The following is a 19,574-nucleotide window of genomic DNA, read 5'->3' as shown; positions in this document are numbered from 1 at the left end:
ACATTTTCAGGCTAACCCGACAGGTATTTACACGTCAGACTGAATGGAGCAAATCAAAATAGACATGAGGCATGTTGTTAGCAGAAGCCAGTTTAGACAGGTATTGATTAGTGTGACCTTGATGAGGGTAAAATGTGCTGTTTTAGTACTGGCCGTTCTAAATTATTCCCTGAAGTTACTTTGATGAAGTTTGGTTTGTAAAACAAATACAAATATTTTGGTGATCTAAAAGCTAACTGGAACGTTAAATATGTGTGACTGTACAAATAGGGCTGCCACCGTCTGGCAGTTTGTATATTCCCACCGCAACAGATAGCAACGAGCGCTGTGGAAGTGTGAAGATGTTGTCATGGTGAAGAGAAAAAACTGGAGAAGACCCAACTGTGAATACTACCCCCCTGCGCTCAACAATCTGATGTTATGCCGCTTTTAACCATTCTCTGTTTCATTTGCCTTCAGAATACGCAGTGTTCGATAAAACACACAATTCAAACAGCTTTGTCTCTTCTTACAGATCTGATGCAGTGCTTTTGGAACCCAAAGCAGAAAATCCCTACAAATCAGCAGTAATCCTCAATCATATTTGGTTATGCTTTTGCTGAAGGAAGGCTCCGGATGTGGGCTCCTACACACTGGGATTGAAAACGCAGTGGGTTGTGGGGTCGGCTATATTCACTCCAAGCCCAGAGTGGGAGGACAGGGTTGGAAAGCTGCAGTGATCATGTTGAAGGCAGGCAGAAGCAAGTGTAAGAAAAGCAACAAAACATTGCGAGAACGATACGGATGGGATAAGGAGAGTGTCAGAACACTCAGACTTGTGTTCTCACTTAAAAGCTCAATCATAGTAGGATCCTGAACGTGTGATTATAGAGTTCAATATAGAAAGCACATCTGGAACCCTCTATTAAACGTGATGTGGAATGAATCCAATGAAAAGTCACTAGTGAAGACGATTCCATGTAATCTGAGTAGTAGGCAATGGCAATGTACAATATTGTTAAATTTACTGTAAAAAACATGGTTTCTAAAAATTACTAAATCAAATACGGTAACAGTGGGCCTATCCATAGACCGCCAATACTTGTGCACAGTGCCATACACAAACATCATTAGGATAATGCAATAAACATTAACTAAACAACATACAATGTAACTTGTAAGGCGACTTGTATGGTCTCTTAATTTCTTTTTACTGTAAAAGTATTATATATATATGCCTATATGTGTGTGTGGTGTGTGTGTGTGTAGGCTATAGGCTAAGTAGGCTATATAGGCTACATTGTCATTAGTAATTTATAAACATACGTCGATAAACATACATTTTAAAGCATTTTACTGTAACGTTACATGTAATGTGCAATTAAATGTAGCCTATTATAACTTTTCTTTTGTAAAGATATTACAGTTAATTAACCAGATCAGTTTTACTGTAGAATTTAAAGTTTAAATTCCAACAGTGTACAAACATAAAGCTGAAGAAGCCATGGACAAATAAACATTTGTTGTTAATCATACAGAACATTTAACTTACATACTTTTAGGTCTAAACACAATCCTTTATGTGTGGTTGAATAGCCTACTGCGCATGAAACAAAAAGGAAATGTTTCTCGCTAAAAAACAAACAACGAGTATTTGAACCTTTAATGTAAACACATTTGTCGCTTAATGTTGAATCGTAGGGTGCCCCATATATCCAGCGCAGTTTTTCTTCCGTACAGCAAACACTAAATGACATTGCGCGCCACATTTTTCAATACTTGTACTTGACTGTTTAATTTACAACAATATCAAACATAAAAAACACACATAAATAGAAGAGAAATGAATAAACGTTTGATTTTTGTAAAATTTCCCAGCTGTGACTGTCTCTCACAACAGTTCCGAGGGGGTTTCCCCCATCGCAAGTAAATAATTCATCACCAACATTTGAATAACGAAAAGAATATTTGAGCTTACTCTAAAGTGAGGGAGGGAATTTTCAGCTTGTCTCTCCTCTTCATCTTTAAGAAGCCCTTGAAGCACGATCAGGTGAAAATAAACCTTGTCTCAGATCTCACGCGAGAACACACAAAGTGCCCACTGTTTACACATAGTCGTTTAACATCTGCCAAACGACAGCGTGAGGTTTCCTGTTGTACTAGTGCAGATACTCCGTTAAAATAGACAGATTCTCAAGGAACACTTTTAGTTGAAGTGATGTCATGCTTCTAAACGAAAGTGATTCTGGTAAGCAGAGAGCGAGTGAGAGATGATTGAGATTTAATGGTGCGGTCACATCTCCCATGTGATTGCATGCTCAGAGTCAGAGGAGGTGTTTTAAAAACGTGCATCAACACACAGGTGGAAAAAAACAAACAACACTAAAACCCCCGAAAGACATTTTACCTTGATACAGTTTTCATGGCATAAGGGCAGCTTTTGACCAAGTCGGCAACCTTTTGGCAAGAGGTTTTACATTCTTTAAAACTAACTCGTATCAATTTTGTTTTTACCAGGCTACATATTCTATTTTTATAGTAAGTGATCTGATTTCAAATAGTCATACAATACACTCCTTTGCTACACCACTCAGTATTCCATTGTTACTGGTAACACTGCTGATTTCTCCAATTAAATTACAGCCAATCTGGCATTCAACTAGTAGAGGCTGTGTCCAAAATTGCATACTCTCTTGAGTAGGCTAGGTTTATTTTGATTAATAGTTACTTCACGACTGCTAAAAAAGTATGTTCTATAATATGAGTGTGTGAAGTATGAATGTAATCCGGACGTACTACATTCACCATGCTGTTATAATCATGTGACCATACCAGCATCAAGTATGTCGGTTTACTACCATTCACAAATCCTCACCCGTGGCCTCATGGGATAGTAAAGTCAAGTGTCCATTGTATGCGCACTCAGAATCTCGCCAGAAGAAGTAGGTCACCCGGGTACTTTTTGCAAGTAAGTAAATTGGGAAACTTAATTTGTCACTTCATTCATTTGTTATTCGCTTATAGTATGAATGAAGCATTTATATAGCGCTTTCATATGTACTACTGTACACCCAAAGCGCTTTACAATCATATCAGGCGTTCTCTCCTCAACCAGCACCGGTGTGCAGCATCCACTTGGATGATGCGACGGCAGCCACAGTACAACGGCGCCAGTGTGCTCACCACACACCAGCTATAGGTGGAGAGGAGAGAGAGTGATAGAGCCAATTCAGTGGATGGGGATTATTAGGAGGCCATGATTGGCAGGGGCCAATGGGTGGAATGTGGCCAGGACACCGGGGTTACACCCACGAGAAGTGCCATGGGATTTTTAATGACCACAGAGAGTCAGGGCCTCGGTTTAACGTCTTATCCGAAGGACGGTACTCTTTGACAGTATAGTGTCCCCGTCACTATACTGGGGCGTTAGGACCCACACAGACCACAGGGTGAGCACCCCCTGCTGGCCTCACTAACACCTCTTCCGGATGGGATTGAGGTTTAGGGGGGTGAGTGTAACAGAGGCCAGCTAGTAGTTCGCTGTGCGAGTAAACGTCACAAATGTAGAGAAGTATACGATTTCAGATGCAGCTTATGTATATAAAAATCTTTTATGCTGTTACCTATTTCAGTGACTCGTTACAGGCAATTGTTCTAATAGACCCATCCAATGTCCTACTAGCCCCGCTCAAACCGGCGTCTCTGGCATGGGAGGTGGGTGTGCTACTGCTATCAAGGACGCTAAAGACTGGAGTCTCTAGCGTCAGTTGCTCGTGCACCTCTTGAGGCAAGGGGAGTGACGTTTACTCGCACAGCTTCTACTAGCTGGCCTCCGTTACACTCACCCCCCTAAACCTCAATCCCATCCGGGTCACAGAACCAATGTAACCCCTCCGGGCGGTCTTACCCACCACACTCCGAGCAAGACTCAAACCGGCGTCTGCACTGGAGGTAGGTGCACTAACAAAGACCACAGTCTCTAGCGTCAGTCGCTAGTGCACCTCTTGAGGCCAGAGGGGAGTGACGTTTACTCGCACAGCTCCTTCTAGCTGGCCTCTGTTACACTCACCCCCTAAACCTCAATCCCATCCGGGTCACGGCACCAATGTAACCCCTCCAGTCCTACACAGGAGGCAGGTGCGCTAACAAAGAGCGCAGTCTTTGGCCTCCGTTACACTTGTACCTAAGGTAGTATTCATGTCAGTTGTTAATACTTCTTATCTTACCATTTGCTTTTTTTTTTTTTTTTACTTGACAGATGTAATGAATAGTTAGAAAGCCAGCTTTATAGTAACATTTAAACCAGAAATTGTTACTAGTATCTGACTAGTAATATAGATACTACAAGAAACTAATTAATAAATCCCTAATGAATTGTTATAAAATTGGAATATTGTCATTTCAGTATCTATTAGATATTTTATCTTGATACCCTGCATGAAATGAATGATTACGGTTTTCATGGTCAGGGCAGCTCTTGACCAATCAGCAGATTGCATTGGCTGCTGGCTGCACAAGCAGGAGTGCAGACGTGCATTTTGCACATATACCAGAAGCACAGCTTCCTGATTACCAATGTTGACATCAATGCAATGAGCTAACTCTACGCATACACATCCTTGTAAACAGTATAGTTTAAATCCTCTGACAAATATGTAATAGAAGTAAGTAAGAGTTCCAATATGCACTTAGCTTTGAAATTTACATCAACAGAAATTATGGTAAATATTTTGAGGTTTTCCTTTCTGCTCTCTTTCTCTTTGTGTTGAGGACTTGGAACACCGCAAAATAAGAGAGAGCTGAGGTCTCTCAGTTACCATGGAGATGAGGACCTACCTTCTCCTCTCCCTCTCTTTTTTGCTGATTATAAATCGGTGATAAACAAAAGTGAACTCAGCTAACACAGAGAATGGCTAACTGTAACAACTTCTGTTTTTGGATTAAAAAATAAAATATATTAGTGGCGGTGCAATACTGTAATAGTGGAAAATCAGTAATTGCAGCATGACCACAGATTCTTATGCATGCATCATCATTCACAGACATGCTTTTTAATATTAATAGGATCTTGACAAATCTTATGATGACAGGAAAAAGTTTTAGCCAACACAAGTATTAAATGTGAATCCTTTCACTATGTTTTTTAATTTTTTTGCTTCTAACAACAGAAAAAATCACATTGTGAGTATCTAAAATACTTTTAACTGGTTAACCTATTACATTCAGCAGGTGTTAAAAGTTTTTAGGTTTATAAAGGTAGATATAGAAATTATTATGATCAATACGCATTTTGAACACAAGATGGCGACATATGTCTGAAAGTCAGAAAAATCTTGACAAATATCATATGATTTTTCGTCATCTTATTCAGTAATTAACACCAAATATAGGTTATTTTAAATAAAATAAATCAATATTTAATTACATTTTTTATTAAGTTTAAGCATTTTCAGCAATGTGCAAAATATACATAAGGAATATAATACCTCAATACTAGCAACTTTTGAGATTGTTTTAGTTTACAAAAAAAGGTTATAGACTTGTTTTTCCCGACAGAAAGTGTGATGTACATTTCCAGGATAATTTAAACAAATCATAAACAAAACACATTGTACATTGTGTGTAATATATTGTAACACCACTACAGGAAATAGAGATGAACCTAGGAGTGGGAGTTTAATGCAAAACTGCATGACGATGCAGTTGAGTACGTACGTATATAGTTTACATCGTTTTTAAACGTAAACATGAATGTAGAGATACTCTGTGGAACAGTTTGTGAGAGCATACAGGTAAATAAACAGACATACTTACAAATACAAAAGTCCACAAAACACCAGAGTACTACATTTCTTCTTCTATATTAACAAGGAGCAGGATAACGGAGACGGGAACAATACTTCAGGTAAGATTCAAATCCTTTTAAGAAAATAATTGAGCACAGTGTCACAATGTCTGGGTGATGTCCCCTGGGTAGCCACTAGAGGTCCTCTTCCCCCACAGGTGTCAGTCACTATTGGACTACAATCCCCATCACCCTTGTCGGACTCATTATTCATTATCACACTCAGCTGTTCCCACTCACCTTGTTAGTGTCTGTCTATTTATACCCTGTCTGTTTAATCACTTGTTCTGGAATCCTTGTATTAGAGGGCTGCATTGGGATTGAGGCCCGCGGGATCCAACGCAAATCTTGCGGGAGCGGGCGGTTTTAACTTTGCTGCGGGCGGGAATGGGCGGTTAAAAAACAACAACTGCGGGATCGGGAGATAGCCTAGCGACATAATGGAGATGTCAATGATGTGGAAGAGAACCTCAAACGAGGTATTACAGCACAAAACCTAAGCAAGGCAAGTCTGACATTTGGACTACTAGGCCTATTCATCTTCCTGATCAGTGCGTCAGAACTCAGAATACATGCAGGCCAGGGAAACTAAACAAACAACCCCATGAATCTCTTTAATAACAGCAATACAAATACGTGTTTTTTCCTGCCGGATGGGAGAAGACACAAAGTCAATGCATCTCTATTATTGTGCGGGAATAAATTCTCAGAGTTTTGCGGGTGCGGGCGGGAGTGGACATGCATATTGCGGGAGCGGGCGGTAATGGTCAGAAATTCGGCAGGCGGGAGCGGGATGAAGAAAACAGTCCCGCGCAGGACTCTACCTTGTATCTTGTCACCCGCTTCCCAGAGTCAGTCTTGGTTTGGTTAAGTGTTTATTTCTTGTTTTTGGACTGCTTACATGGACCTTGACCTTTTGGCTTTTCCTGGATTTACGATTAAGGATTACCCAATAAACTGCACTTGGACTATCACCCTTTTGTGTGCGTATCGTGACATACAGTCACTTATCTTTGATAGCCCAGGAGATATAACAATATAAGAGAAGCAAACACATGTAAATCCTTCTGGCACAAAACATAAACGAGAAGGTGAGTCTGTAATCCTTCAACACTAACGCAAACACAATCATGGGTGCATCTCAATCAGATCCCTAGTTCAGTAGGCAGGGTACTGATCAGGGAGTAGGCTATTTTAAAGGCTGTCTCAATTGCAAAATGAATTAATTGCACTGGAACATTCGTGTAACCGGTCCTACTCGACCGGTTACACGGTCCTACTCGCGCTAACAAAGAAGCTAAAACAACAGCCGCTAGTGCCTCTTGAAGCCAGGGGAGTGAGGTTTAAACGCACAGCCTAGGTACTGGCCTAGGTCCATTACACTCACCCCCCTAAACCTCACTCCCATCTGGGTCACGGCACCAAATGTAATCGGTCCTAATCGATTCGAACCGGGGTATCCGATGTGGGAGGCGGCTGCGCTAACAAGGATGCTAAACATCGCAGACGCTAGCATGACTCTTGAGGCCAGGGGAGTGAGGTTTACACACACACCTCTTACTGGCTTACGTCCGTTATATTCGCGCCCTATAAAATCCCACAATGCACCGCAAAAAACAGGGAGCATCGACGCTCACTATAGGGTGCTTCTCAGTTCTTATTTGTGCATCGTTTCCTTTCCTCGCTTCCTTTCCTCGTGTCTCAGCTCCACCCCCTGTAGGATGCAAGGGAAGGCTGCAAGGAAAGAAAAGGAGGACGGAGGAATCGAATGAAAGTTTTTTTTGGAATACTTAATCACTCGAGCGTCACTTCACAGCGTCATCAGCAGCGCTCAAAGGATCTGCCCTTATGTTGTATTAGTTTGGTTATTTAAGAAATTCATAATAAATAATAATAAAGCGAGATACCCTGTTGAAATATGTGAGATGTGTGGTTTATATTAACTGCAAGGGTAAGTATAAATTAAAATTATTAAATGTAAGTTACTTGCTCTAGACATAACGTTAGATCCAAACACCTGAAGAGATCATCAAGGACCATCGTGTTTGCTCAGTACATTTCACTGAGGACGACTATTTTGAAAAAATGGAATTTGCCACACGGACCATGAAACGTGTGCTGAAGGATACGGCCATCCCATCCATAGCACAGCAGTAGCACAGACAGGACAAAGTGGATCACCTGCGGCTGCGGTAAGTGTTCCGTTATGTTTTTAGATGACTAGCCTACTGTAACAGTGCCATTAGCCAGATCTAATGTAACGTTAGTGACACTTATATGAATAGGGTGGTCACTACTATTCCAGTTGTTCCGTATTCACATAGCGCCTAAAATGCGTAGAAAATGCTAGGCGCGCCGCGTTCTCCTTTTTCCAAAGCGCTTGGGCGGTTGCGCTCCGGTTGTCACGTGACTTGCGGCATTCTGAAAAGTTGAGGGGCTTTTCTCAATCTGTATTCTTGTCTGTACTTGTGTCCTTGTGTTCTTGTGAAACGTCATCTTTTGTGGCCCAAGTACTGTCCCAATACACAAGTTTGCATTTTGGCAAGAACGGTTAAAAATCCCGGATGTGTTCTTGACACATTTTACCGAGGATGCATCGGTTGGTAACTTGTGTGAACTTGACGGCAGAAATATCCCAGCATTCAATTCGGCATTCGAGGAAGGAGAGGCAGGTCAATACACAAGTTTTTGAGCCGTTTCCGCTCTACGTCCTAAACTCCTCCCGTTGATGCAATCCACTTCCGTTCTGGCGGGCTGGGTTTGTTTTGCTAGCTAGCTCCGTTGTGCCGACAAAGCACTGATATCGCAGTGACAAATGATATAACAATTACAACATGAAGAAAAGTGGTTCGGGAACGACGTGTTCGGTAGTTGGTTGCAAACACTCGAGAAAGCACCTGAAACAAGTGGTTAGATAGAGAGTGCTACGACCACAATCCAGCTACGAAGAGGCAATGTCCATGTGCTCCATTGTTTACATTTTTTCGCAAGCCTGATACCGACTCAGAATCAAGGACCTGGCTGAGAGTGCCTTGTGAGGTTTAGAATCTTGCCTTGTGTTCCTGTCTACCAACACCCAGCCATGATGTTCATTAAATACAGATAAACGCAACAAATACTGCATGCATTGTATTTTTTAATATTATATATGAAAATTTTCATAGTGATGTAATTGTGTGGGCTGCTTTTGTATTTTACTTTTTAATACCTGTTAGGATTAAATACGCAATCTTTCTTGTTGAAGTGAATTTCGTTTTGTGTAAATTGTATCTTCATTTTAATCAATGTTTCATCCACAAATTGCCTGGATTAATAAATAAGAAGCAAATATAGTAGACAATATAATTGGGACACGGAGGCGCCGGCGTGTGAACTGGAGCGCGTCTCATAAATGAACCGAAAACTGACAGAAAACATTAGTTTATTAATAAACAATTCAAATGCTTTCAGATTGTCCATTGCTTTTCCATCTATTGCCATGGATTGCACGAAGTAGGAGCAAATCTTGCTGTACGTTATGGTGGGCCACGTCGTCATGTTATCCTCCCAGTTCTGCACTGAATTCTAGTAACACCATCTCCAGTCAAAGTAGTAGAACCGTGTTCCCAAGCTGCATGTGTGAATGTACAGTAAGGAACATAAGGCCTATCTTTCATGATCGTAGTTCAGTGCAATAATTAAATGAAATGAAATTACATCAAACTTTATTTTCACTCAAACAGTACAGGCACACTGATATATTGCACGGCATAAAGAGATAATGTAAATTGTGCATTATGTAAACAACGGACATCTGTTGGCATGACCTAAATAAGGCTACATTTGCTTTCAGATAAACAAAACGATCATGTTTGTATGACATGACACAACCAACTTTGTTGCTGTGCTTATATTGCCTCGGAGGCTTTCAGATTGTCCATTGCTTTTCCATCTACTGCCATGGATTGCACGAAGTAGGAGCAAATCTTGCTGTACATTATGCTGGGCCACGTCGTCATGTTATCCTCCCTGGTCTGCACTGAATTCGGGTGGGGGATAGTAACGCCATCTCCAGTCAAAGTAGTAGAACCGTGTTCCCAAGCTGCATCTTAATCGCTGTGTTTACACCGGCAGACGCTGTGCAAACCACTTCCGGCGGAAATTAAGTACATTTGTGTAGAGTTATGGCGGCGCCCAGGATTTGGCGCGTAAACTTGTGTATACAGTTATTCGTTTGTCTATAATTACGAACGCTATTTCATCACTAAATTCACTTCTGAGAACATTTGATGCTTGAAATCAACTGTGTAGATTTCAAATATTGGCATTTTTACGAAAATTTATGGCTAATCGAAAATGTGCTCAAACGTTTTCGGAAGTGAGAATCTCCATAAGCGCCAGCGGGTGTTAAGTTAGCTAGCGAGCCAACCGGCCAGTTTGCTCACAGACTCGTTCTCTTACGAGAGCTTCTCTCGTACTGCGTAATATCTTACGCTAGGGGAAAACCTCTTTTCCTCGAGATATTGAAGCCAAAAAATTATCCTTAATTTTGTATTAATGCAAAACGCATTGCAACAGCAAGCAGACATAGGCAAGGCGGCTTAGCGTGCCTATTGGCTGGCCTGTGGCATGTGCAGCAGCCTATCGAGAGAGGCCATTCAGTGACAGTCTAATGAGGGCGCTTTGCGCCCATTGCGTCACGCTCCCGCCGAAACGGGCGTGGCCTAGCGTTATAAATACGGCTCGATGGGCTGATATAATCTGGTTTTCATCTCTTCAGCGGAGCGTTCGCACCGACTGTATCCAGAGTGAGAAGCCGCGCCTTCGATACAGCTTTCTGTGGGACGAGCCCTTGCTACTGAAGTCGCTGGCCTTCATCTCGCCGCCTTCAGCCGCCGTTCCTGCTACGCTATCCGGCGTTTCAATATCCTTTCACTGCTCTGTGTTGTGTGTGTGTGTGTTCGCCCCGCGACGCACACTTTACCTAAAAGAGGCGCGTCTTTTTCAAGATGCCTTCCTCTTGTGGCTCGTGCCGAGCCCCACTCAGCGACGGGGACCGCCATGTTATCTGCCCAGTGGGAGGCGCCCGCGCGCAACTGGCTATATGGGTACTTCCTGCAAGGCGACCGCACCCCAGCGCCGTCCAGACCAGCGCCCTTTCTTCCTGAGCTTCACGAAGAAGTGGCGAAGTCCTGGACCGCCCCCTTTTCGGCCCGAGTGCGTCCCTCTGTCTCTGCTGCATTCTCCACTGTGGACGGTGTGAAAGACTGAGGCTACCACTCCCTGCCCGCCGTGGAAGAAGCCGTAGCGGCCCATCTTTGCCCGCCCTCTGCTGGACGGCGAGCTAAGACGGCCCTACCATCAAGGGCTTGCCGCACCACGTCAGCCCTGCACTCCCGCCCTTACACCGCCGCTGGGCAGGCTGCGTCGGCTCTCCACTCTATGGCCGTGCTGCAGATACTTCAGGCCGACCTTCTCCGGAAAATGGACGAGGAAGGCCAGGAGGCTATCAGCGTGCTGGATCTACGCAGCGCTACAGACCTGGCTCTTCGCGCCGCGAAATCCGCAGCACAGGCCGTGGGGCGGATCATGGCGTCTCTCACTGTTGCCGAGAGACATTTGTGGCTTACGATGTCTGAGATCCCCGACTCGGAGCGCTCTGTGTTCCTCGACGCGCCCATCTCACCGACTGGACTCTTCGGATCTTCCGTCACAGATTTCGTGGAAAGGTTCGTTGAAGTTCAAAAGACATCACAGGCTCTGGAGCACTTCCTCCCGAAGCGCTCTAGCTCCGCAGCAGGTCGCCCTAAACAGCCGTCTGCTCGCAGCTCTCAGGCACAGCCGCCGCCAGGCCCGGGACCAAAGACCACGCTCTCGCTCTGCAGGCCGCCGCCCCCCTCCGCACGGGCCCCGGCCAAAGATTGAGATCAAGCCCGAGGCCTCGAAGTTGTCCTAGCACGCCTAGGAAAACGACGGTGTTCAAGTCCCGCTGCGGCCGGATTTTCACCAAAGTTTCTCGCTCGTTCAGTTCCAAGAATTGTGACTGTCCCAGTGTATTATGCAGTAAACAAGTCGGCACCACAGCCCGCTTGCCTGCACCCAAACGCCGTTTTTACGGCGACCCAGATAAATCAAATAAAGATGGCAAATTCTGGTGTTCCGGCCTTGGCCGATGGTGTTATGAGTGTAATAAAAATGCCCACAAACCTGTGCTCATTTCTACACACAAACACTGCCCGCCACAGTGCAGGGCTCGCACAAATAAAATCGCTTTGTGTCGATTGTGCATCAGATGTAGTGAATGTGCCCACGTCCCAGTGCCCACAAACACTACACACCACATGTCCCACGGTTTCTGTAAAAACGAAACCAACACACAGTCGGCTCAGGCCACGGGGCTCGCCCCGCTCACTCTCTCTCAGCACACCGCTATAAGGGATTTGAGCGCGGCCAGGCTGCACGCCCCGATCGGCGCGCCCTCTGCCTCACACACTGTAAACACAGTATCTGTGTCAAAGCACACCAGAGCCCCCGTGCCGTCGTTAGATTACGGCCAGAGTCCGAATCGCATTCTACCCCTAGCTTTTCATGCGAAAGCATGGGCGCAGCTTCCCGGGGTATCAGAATGGGTGCTGAACACTATAAAAAGAGGCTATTCGCTACAGTTCGCTCGACGCCCCCGCCGTTTCACGGCGCACGTCGAATCCACGGCCAAAACAGAAGTAGCACACCTACTTCAAGCCGAAATAGCGACACTTTTGAGCAAAGGGGCAATAGAGCCCGTATCTCAAGCTCAAAGCGAAGGGGGTTTGTACAGCAGATATTTCCTGGTCCCAAAGAAAGACGGGGGTCTCAGACCCATTTTGGATCTAAGGCATCTGAACAGAGCGCTTATGAAACGCTGGTTCAGAATGCTCACAACCTGCAAAATCCTCGCGCAGATTTGCCAGGGGGACTGGTTTGTGTCAATAGATCTGAAGGACGCTTATTTCCAGATTCAAATAGCGTCACGTCACAGGCGATTTTTGAGATTCGCCTTCGCGGGCCAGGCATATCAGTACACAGTCCTACCGTTCGGCCTGTCTCTTGCACCCCGTACATTTACGAGGTGCATGGACGCGGCGCTCGCGCCTCTGAGACTTCAGGGCATGCGGGTCTTAAACTATTTGGACGATTGGCTGATTCTAGCTCGGTCTCGACCAGAGCTCATAGAACACAGGACCATGCTACTCGAACCCCTCGAGAATCTTGGTCTTACAGTCAACTGGGCGAAGAGTTCGCTGTCTCCCAGCCAGGAAATTTCCTTTCTGGGCACAGAACTGAACTCCGGTCATTTTCGCCTCAGGGTCAATCAGGAATGCATCTCAGCCCTGAAGCCTTGGGAAGCGAACGACTGCCTCAAGTGCTGGAACGGATAAGGGAAAATGGATGCTCAGTGCTCCTCGTGGCGCCGCTCTGGACGAACCAAGCATGGTTTCCAGTCCTGATGCAGCTGACGAGCACTGCCCCATGGTGTATACAGATGAGGAAAGACCTCCTCTCTCAAACCAGGGGTTCAATCTGGCATCCCTACCCGGAGCACTGGTCCCTGCACGCATGGGCCATCAATGGGTACCCGCAAACCTCCCCGAGGGAGTGCTGAACACGATCACACAGGCTAGAGCACCATCTACCAGGCGACTCTATGCCTCAAAATGGTCGGTGTTCTCTGGATGGTGCAAAGCACATGGCTTTTCACCTCCTGACTGCTGGATTAAGGAAGTTCTCTCCTTCCTTCAAGAGCTACTGGATACGGGCAGAACCCCATCCACGCTCAAAGTATATGTGGCGGCTATAGCGGCGTTCACAGAACCCGCGACTGGCCGGTCACTGGGGAAAAATGAGCTGGTCATCCGCTTCCTCAGGGGAGCTAAGAGGCTGAATCCTCCCAGACCCCCCTCAGTCCCCGTGTCACAGGTTAACCTGGTGACTCTATAAACTTGGACTTACAAACATACACCCATTTCACTGATACTGTACATTGCCGGCAATATTAACAACTGTGTACACATCAGGAAAGTGTTATGGACTTTTTGTTTTGTTCAGTCTAAAGTTTGTTACTGCTGTGTTTTGTTATAGTTTTCAACTCTTTATAGTTTTTCTTAAAGTTTGTCATTATTTTTCTAAAAGAACAGAATGCCAGAACACACAATAATTTATATAATAATTACCTTTATTTTTCCACATATTTTTCACAAACCTTATTGCAGTTAAACTTCCCGGTTCACACTCTGTACAACCAAACCCATAATCCAGGTTAAACTGTTTTTTAAAGCAACAGCCACACCACTTCCTGTGGAAGATACCATTTTGGTGTGATGTCAGAGGAGGGGGGATTTAGAAACAGTTGTGTTTACCATATAATTTGTTGTTAAACTCTCTCTCTGTTAATGGTTGTTGTTTTTGCTATTTGGAAGGTTAAAGTGTTGTGTTGGGTGTTTATATTACTTAAATTGATTGTTACAAACGTATTAGTTTGTACCTATGGTTGGTATGCCCTATAGGCGGGGCTTCAGCCTATAAATAGACTTTATGGCTGAAAGGATTTCAGTTCTGATTGTGAACTCAGAGAAATTGGATACTGAGCAGTGTTGTGAACATTGGGCCATTTGGTTTAGCCAAAATTAGCACATTGTTGCGGTTTTCTTTTCTTTTTGTACAGTTTTTATTTATTTTTGTTTTTCTCCAGCACTGTAAATATTTCAGCACCTTCCAATAAAACACCATTTTGGATTTTGCATCAACTTTTTGTACAGCACGTCATTTCCCTTTTCCACTCCAACTGGTTGGCTTCCCTACACCCCGTATGGGACCTTTCCACAGTTCTGGAAGCCATGAAAGGTGCCCCATTCGAGCCAATCCGCTCGTCGGATATGAAACACCTGTCATTCAAAACAGCGTTTCTCATGGCTCTCGCTTCAGTGAAGCACGTAGGGGATCTGCAAGCGCTCTCTTTGAGTGCGACATGTCTGGAATTTGGGCCAAATGACTCAAAAGTCATACTCAAACCGAGACATGGATATGTCCCCAAGTCTCTCAATACACCGTTCAGAGCTCTGCGGGTTTGTAGTGAGGAAAGGGACGTGAGCTTCCTTTGCCCAGTCAGGGCATTAAGAGCTTATGTGTCTCGCTCGTCAGCTTTCAGACAGACTGAGCAGCTTTTCGTTTCGTTCAGCGGGCGTTCTAAGGGGCTAGCCGCTTCGAAACAAAGCCTATCCAGGTGGATAGTCGATGCCATAGTGCTGGCATACGCGTCAATGGGCCTCGAGTGCCCTATAGGCGTTAAAGCGCATTCCACAAGAGGTATGGCCTCGTCGTGGGCTTGGTCTAGCGGAGTTACCCTTCAAGATATCTGTATGGCGGCAGGCTGGGCCTCCCCGTCTACATTTATCAGGTTTTATAACCTGGAAGTTCCCGCCTTGCAGGCCAAGCTGTTGTCGGTATAAATAAGTATTATCTGGCCCAAACTTCGGCTCAGAATACTGCGTCAGCTTGAGCACGGCTCGCGGCCGACTAAAGCTAACATGGGCAATTAAACCTGTGATTTTTTGCACAGTTCAGGCTGAGCGCTTCACCCTGGCTGTGTGGAACACTTAAGTGACTGGCTCCTTCGGATGCTAGATGATATTGAGAATGATGCCTCCAGCCTCTCTTCTCAGACTCTGTGTGAGTCTCTGGTGATTGTGCACTATATGAGCCCCGGGCACATGCCCTTGGGACTTTGGTGTGGGATCCCAGCACGCACGGCGTTTTGCATTGTGTTCCCCTAGCGTAAGATATTACGCAGTACGAGAGAACCTCTCGTAAGAGAACGTACTCGGTTACTAACCTAACCTCGGTTCTCTCTAGAGAGGGAACGAGTACTGCGTATCTTTCCGTGCATGCTGTACGCTCTGGTTCGCTTCAGCGATGAAAACCAGATTATATCAGCCCATCGAGCCGTATTTATAAGGCTAGGCCACGCCCGTTTCGGCGGGAGCGTGACGCAATGGGTGTGAAGCGCCCTCATTGGACTGTCACTGAATGGCCTCTCTCGATAGGCTGCTGCAATTGCCAGAGGCCAGCCAATAGGCACGATAAGCCGCCTTACCTATGTCTGCTTGCTGTTGCAATGCGTTTTGCATTAATACAAAATTAAGGATAATTTTTTGGCTTCAATATCTCGAGGAAAAGAGGGTTTCCCCTAACGTAAGATATTACGCAGTACTCGTTCCCTCTCTAGAGAGAACCGAGGTTACGTTAGTAACAGAGTACGTTTTACCCCACAGTCAAGAGACCATTGCAGCCTGGCTGTTATCGTCAATAATTCTCGTTATGTTTGGGTACTGCAGACGGTGTCTGTGCGGGGGTATTACTGCGCAATACCAGCAAGAACACATCGTCTCAAACTGTCAGCAGCGTTCTGTGTGCTCGTCACCTTGTGAGTTCATTCTTCCAAGAACAACTTGAAAGAGCTTTCTCCCCAAGAACACAAGTCCGTTCTTTGCATTCTTGGTTTTGAGAAGCACCCGAGATATTTTTATCTCGATGCGGCGCGGACGCGCTTGGAAAAAACGAGCGCGTCGCTTCCATTATGAGCGCGCATTTCGCGCGCATACATTTGAAATAACGAACTTGAGCGCGCAAAAGACGCGATATGTGAGCAGGCCCTAATGTTAGTATTGTTTTGTCACGAACGCGCTCTATCGCCCCAGTAACAAATGAGCGGAGCTAGAGGTAAACTCAGGACTGTAGCCTTCACCTTGCTAATGAATCTGAATTTTTTTTTTTTTTTTTGAAACCGTGACCTTGTCCAGTACGGGTAGGCTACTGTCTGTGGGTTCAATGTGCAAAAACAATTTGCCTTGTGCTATTACTTTCCCCTTATTCTAGCCTATTGTAATGCAATACTGTATTATATGCTGTTGAATACATTTGGTTCAGCTGTAATAAATTGCATTTAAAATATATCGATTCCTGTAATACTAATTCTTTATTCATGTTCTGTGATATAATCAGGATGTGTTTTTGGTTGGAATTCTATGAAACATCATGGTATTTGGTCTCTCCTGTTTATTGTCGCAGCTCTTTACAATACAGCGAACACCCATGATTGTAAACTATGCTTTTACTATCTAGTAATTGCTGAATCTATTACTCCAACTCTGAACGAACTCTCTGCTCCTCACCACGGTGCGTCTCAGGTGCTGCGGTAATCACTCCGCCCAAGTAGCAGTGCTTCGCCTTCTGAGAATAAAGTTCCCAATATTTATACGGTTACAAGATGGCTGTGTCTCATATGATCTTGTTATTTGTACACTCTGTGACTATACAAATCACAACATGTAAATAGGAAAATGTTTGCGTTATTTTGTCACTTATTGGGATTAGTATGCTAGCTGGAGCCATTTACACCCAGTCTTTGTGCTAAGCTAGGCTAGCGGTGGGTGCGTCAGACAGAGTTACAGCACGCACGGAGATGAAACGGGTATGTATGGACTTATCTAACTCTAGGGGATACGGTGAATAAGCTAAAGTCCCAAAAAGTCGGCGTGTTCCTTTAAAGTAGGTGAAAAACAGTATGTGACAAAAGGAATATATCTGAATTCACAGCACTCATAAAAGAGTAGGCAAAAACAACCCGGACGTCCTACTACTTCTGGCGAGATTCTGAGTGTGCACAGAGCCCGTCTAACGGAGACCCTTGGCACTTCCTATTAGCCCCATTGTGTATCATATTGGTTGCAGTTCCATTAGAATTCCACTGGAGGTGATCCCGGCCGAGTGCAGAATGAATGGGAGTCTATGGAGCTAAACGGCTAAATGTATCTTGTTCTCCTGCTTGTCGTTGAATCAACATAGATTTTATTGTTGATTCCGCAAGTTCAATATAGATTATAGGCCAAAAGTCGAATGAATGAGTACTTATGTCCTTTCGATTTCTTACAGGTTAGGCCGTTGTTGGCCGGAACACGCTAGCATTCTGCTATTATGTGACGTCATCACATTTTTTAACGGATTTTTAGAACCGATAAGTGTACTTAAAAATGCAATTTTCAGCTGAGTGTATTATCTTAGCCCTCCCTTTTGAATGCAACTTTCAAATTACTTGACAAAAAATTACATCCTGAGAAAAGTGGATTTCTGGAGGTGAAACCCCATAGACTCCCATTCATTCCAAGTACTCCTCGATGCAGACTGTAGCGCGGTGACGTCACGTATATACAATACGTCACGTACGTACGTCACGTATGTGTTACCACGCGGGACGTCAAAACACGTGACGTAACCGTGTAACGCGCATGCGCTGTCACCGCGATATGTCACGCGGTTACGTCACGTGTTTTGACGTCCCGCGTCAATTTGACATAATATTTTAAAAAAATGTTAATATATTAAAAAAACTCTAAAGTAATAATGAAAGCAGCAAAAAGAAGTAAAACACACATCCATAGTTTTAACTATGCCTGATTTAAGGTAAACTTATAAGAAATTTTAGAATGTATTATTGTGTAATATCTGTGTAGTATTTTATTTAAAGTTTATTTTCACATTCTGTTGCACTTCACTTTGTAAATTACAAACTTACTGTAAACACTGATGGCACCTTATATATTTCTTATTTTAATCATTCCCCTTTAATAGTTAATAATTGTTTATTTTTGTGCATTATATAGGCTATCATTAAACATTTATTGGTTATAATCATATATGGAGTAACACATAACAGAAATGACCAGAAATGACTTTTAATTTTACAATTTTGGAGAAATAAGCTCAATATAATATAATGTATTTATATAAAAAAAAATCTATTTAGCCCAGAGCTGGCTCGGCACCAGCTGACAGATGATGGCGCGTTTAATCAACGGCGCCGAGAGACGATCGAGTAGTGTCCGAAAGTGGTGTTTCTATTATGCTGGTGAGCTCACTAGTGCTCTACTCCCTACCCCCTACATAGGGGTTAGGGAGTAGTTGTTTGAGTGGAGATTTTGGACACAGCCATTCTCTGGTGTGCATTCAATTGACACTTTACTATCCCATGAGGCCACGGGAGATAATTTGTGAATGGCAGTGAAGTGAGAACTGACGCTGGTAGGTCACATGATAATGACAACATGTAGAATGTAGTCCACCCAGATTACATTCATACACACATTCATAGAACGTACTGACCCTTTAGCGGTCGTGAAGTAATTATTTACTCAAAATAAGTCCCTAAGCGAGTATGTGATTTCAGACGCAGCCTGTGTGATGAGTGCTGCTTAAATGGCAGTCCAAATGAGCAGGTGATAAGTTGCAGGTGTGTGTGATGTGACAAGTATCGTTGTTTTTCTGGGAATTTGAGATTTACTTATGAACTCATTTGATAACTTAAATTAATTTTCTCTTAGTTGATATAATACTGATCCCAGTGCATGATGGGAACCTTACACTTAACGTAAAAGTGAAACAAGTAGTATTTTTTTTTTTTTTACAAGTGAATCACTTTATTTGACATTTAAACAAGAGTCAATGTCAGAGGAAATGGATTTCACCATTTCCAGGAAACCTTTCAGTGACCTTTCTTAAAAATGTGCAGTCATCATTATAAACAAGACTTAAAAGCATGGTTTTGTGATCTACTTTCAATCTAAATTTGCATAAGTTCTAAAAGAATGTTAGCGAAGTTGGAAAGTTCTCTCAGACGAACACTCAATGTAGTCTACTACCACTGCTTAGCTACACAGTTACTATTAATAACTTACGGAAG

The 19,574-nt window shown here is 43.9% G+C and overlaps 1 protein-coding gene across 6 annotated transcripts in view; it reads right to left on the bottom strand.

Annotated features, from left to right (window-relative positions):
• The window catches only part of mast3b (microtubule associated serine/threonine kinase 3b), a 42,035-nt gene extending 39,785 nt beyond the window's left edge, over positions 1–2,250 (bottom strand). For all 6 annotated transcript variants that reach the window (XM_056252695.1, XM_056252701.1, XM_056252691.1 and 3 more), the window contains exon 1: positions 1,958–2,250. In XM_056252695.1, coding sequence (XP_056108670.1) covers positions 1,958–2,001 — 44 coding nt within the window. In that variant the 5' untranslated portion in view covers positions 2,002–2,250. The remainder of the gene's footprint in view (positions 1–1,957) is intronic.
• Between the last annotated feature and the right edge of the window lie 17,324 nt (positions 2,251–19,574).

The sequence above is a fragment of the Rhinichthys klamathensis genome, unplaced genomic scaffold (genome assembly GCF_029890125.1).
Source record: "Rhinichthys klamathensis goyatoka isolate OS25496 unplaced genomic scaffold, OSU_Roscu_1.1 h1tg000098l_1, whole genome shotgun sequence".
Classification (NCBI taxonomy): Eukaryota; Metazoa; Chordata; class Actinopteri; order Cypriniformes; family Leuciscidae; genus Rhinichthys; species Rhinichthys klamathensis.
The sequence above is the reverse complement of the archived record's forward strand: the minus strand, read 5'-3'. Positions and strand labels throughout refer to the sequence as shown.